The sequence below is a fragment of the Rhagoletis pomonella genome, unplaced genomic scaffold (assembly GCF_013731165.1).
Source record: "Rhagoletis pomonella isolate Grant_MI unplaced genomic scaffold, Rhpom_1.0 Rhpom_scaffold_00003, whole genome shotgun sequence".
In the NCBI taxonomy this organism is placed as follows: Eukaryota; Metazoa; Arthropoda; class Insecta; order Diptera; family Tephritidae; genus Rhagoletis; species Rhagoletis pomonella.
This window is the reverse complement of record NW_023458557.1, coordinates 5,390,554-5,392,158: the sequence shown is the minus strand read 5'-3', so window position 1 is coordinate 5,392,158 and position 1,605 is coordinate 5,390,554. Positions and strand designations below refer to the sequence as shown.

Below are 1,605 nucleotides of genomic sequence, written 5' to 3'. Positions count from 1 at the left end.
TTACAACTTATTATTATTTTTTTAATATTTTTCAACAGATTATTGAAATGTAGTCATTTAAAGAGGTTACTACTGAAATAGAGATAATTGGGGCATATTTAAATTTATGTTGGTTTCCTCTTTTACATGACCCCTTTATAAACTGTTGCTGTTTCTCCACATTTTTCATATAAAAACGGCATCATTCAATAAATTTTTTGAATATAATAGGTTAGTTAGTTCATAAGATATTGATTTGTAAAAGATAGAAAAATTTAACTTTAAGCCCTTATATCTTCTTTATTTATACTTGCGATAAACAATTTTGGTAAGGTTAAAATCAGCGTAATAAAAAAATTCTAGTTTAAAAAACTAAAACCTCGCTATTATAATTTCCATTCAACTGTCATCAGAGAGAATGCATCTTTTAGGCGCATCAACATTACGTAGTTACATCCCGAGCTAATAAAAGGGAGGTAAAAAGTACTATCGATATGCATTTTTGGTTTTTCCATAGATAAATTCTAGACTTTTGCCTTAAACCTAGGAAAAAAGGGCGGACCACTCCCACATTTTCGTTTTTTTTCTAGCTTAACGGTCCATATTCTGCACTTGTGTCGGTGCCCGTAAATTTTTATATTACGCTAAATTTTTAATTCGTCTAGTTTTAAATACGCACCTTCAAGTTTCGATTAGCAATACTTCTGGCCACCTGGATCGCCACACGTTCCAGGTATTCAATTGTGTTTTTATCAGCAGATTCTAGTCCAGGTCCCAAGGGATCTATCAACATATCTACTAAACCAATTTTTTTTGCTTGTTCTGCAGATATTTGTTTTCCTGAAAGTTCTAAATCCAATGCTTTTGTTAAATTAGTAATCTTCGGAAGCCTTACAGTACCACCACTTCCAGGAAGAAGTCCCAATAGGACCTCCGGGGTACCAAGCTTCGTTGTACGATCTTTCGTTGCTATACGGTAATGACATGCCAAAGCCAATTCAAGGCCTCCACCGAGACAAACTCCATTAATTGCTGCTACAATAGGCTTTATACTACTCTCCAACTGGTTAAAGATATCTTGCCCTTCTTTCGATATATTTATAGCTTCATCTATGTTTTGACATCTTTCCAACATGTCTATATCAGCTCCGGCAATGAAGCATCCTGGTTTACCCGATATTATGACCGCTGATTTTAAAGATGTATTCGCCTCGAGCTCATTTAAAAAAGATTTGAATTCAGAGCTTGAAGATAAATTAAGAGAATTGACTTTGGCACTTTTCGAGTCTAATGTCGCAATCAAAACGTCGTCCAGAATCTTAAAACGGTAATTTTTTTCGGAGCTTATGCCAGCCATTTTTGAGGAAAGCTTACTCAAGTTGCAAGTTTGACCTTAATACAATTTTTAACACATTAAATCTTTTCCAGGTACTTCACGATTTGCAGGATTTTACGGGAAGCTGTTCTCGTACGACACCTTACATAGGGTTTAGAAGGTTGTTGTCTCCCGAGGCAGATGAAGCTCCGTCACGTCAATGTCCAGTGGTTGTGTGCCTAGAACGGCATCTAGGTCTAGAGTCTACATAACTCGAGACTGAGTCCCTGTGAATGCCGTTCACGGCCTGT

General features: G+C 36.1%; 1 protein-coding gene across 1 annotated transcript in view; it reads right to left on the bottom strand.

Annotated features, from left to right (window-relative positions):
* The window catches only part of LOC118735004 (trifunctional enzyme subunit alpha, mitochondrial), a gene marked incomplete at its 3' end in the record, with an annotated part of 161,077 nt that overhangs the window by 59,251 nt on the left and 100,221 nt on the right, over positions 1 to 1,605 (bottom strand). Inside the window, 1 exon segment of the mRNA XM_036464606.1 lies at positions 659 to 1,371. Within this exon segment, the coding sequence (XP_036320499.1) occupies positions 659 to 1,336 (678 nt within the window).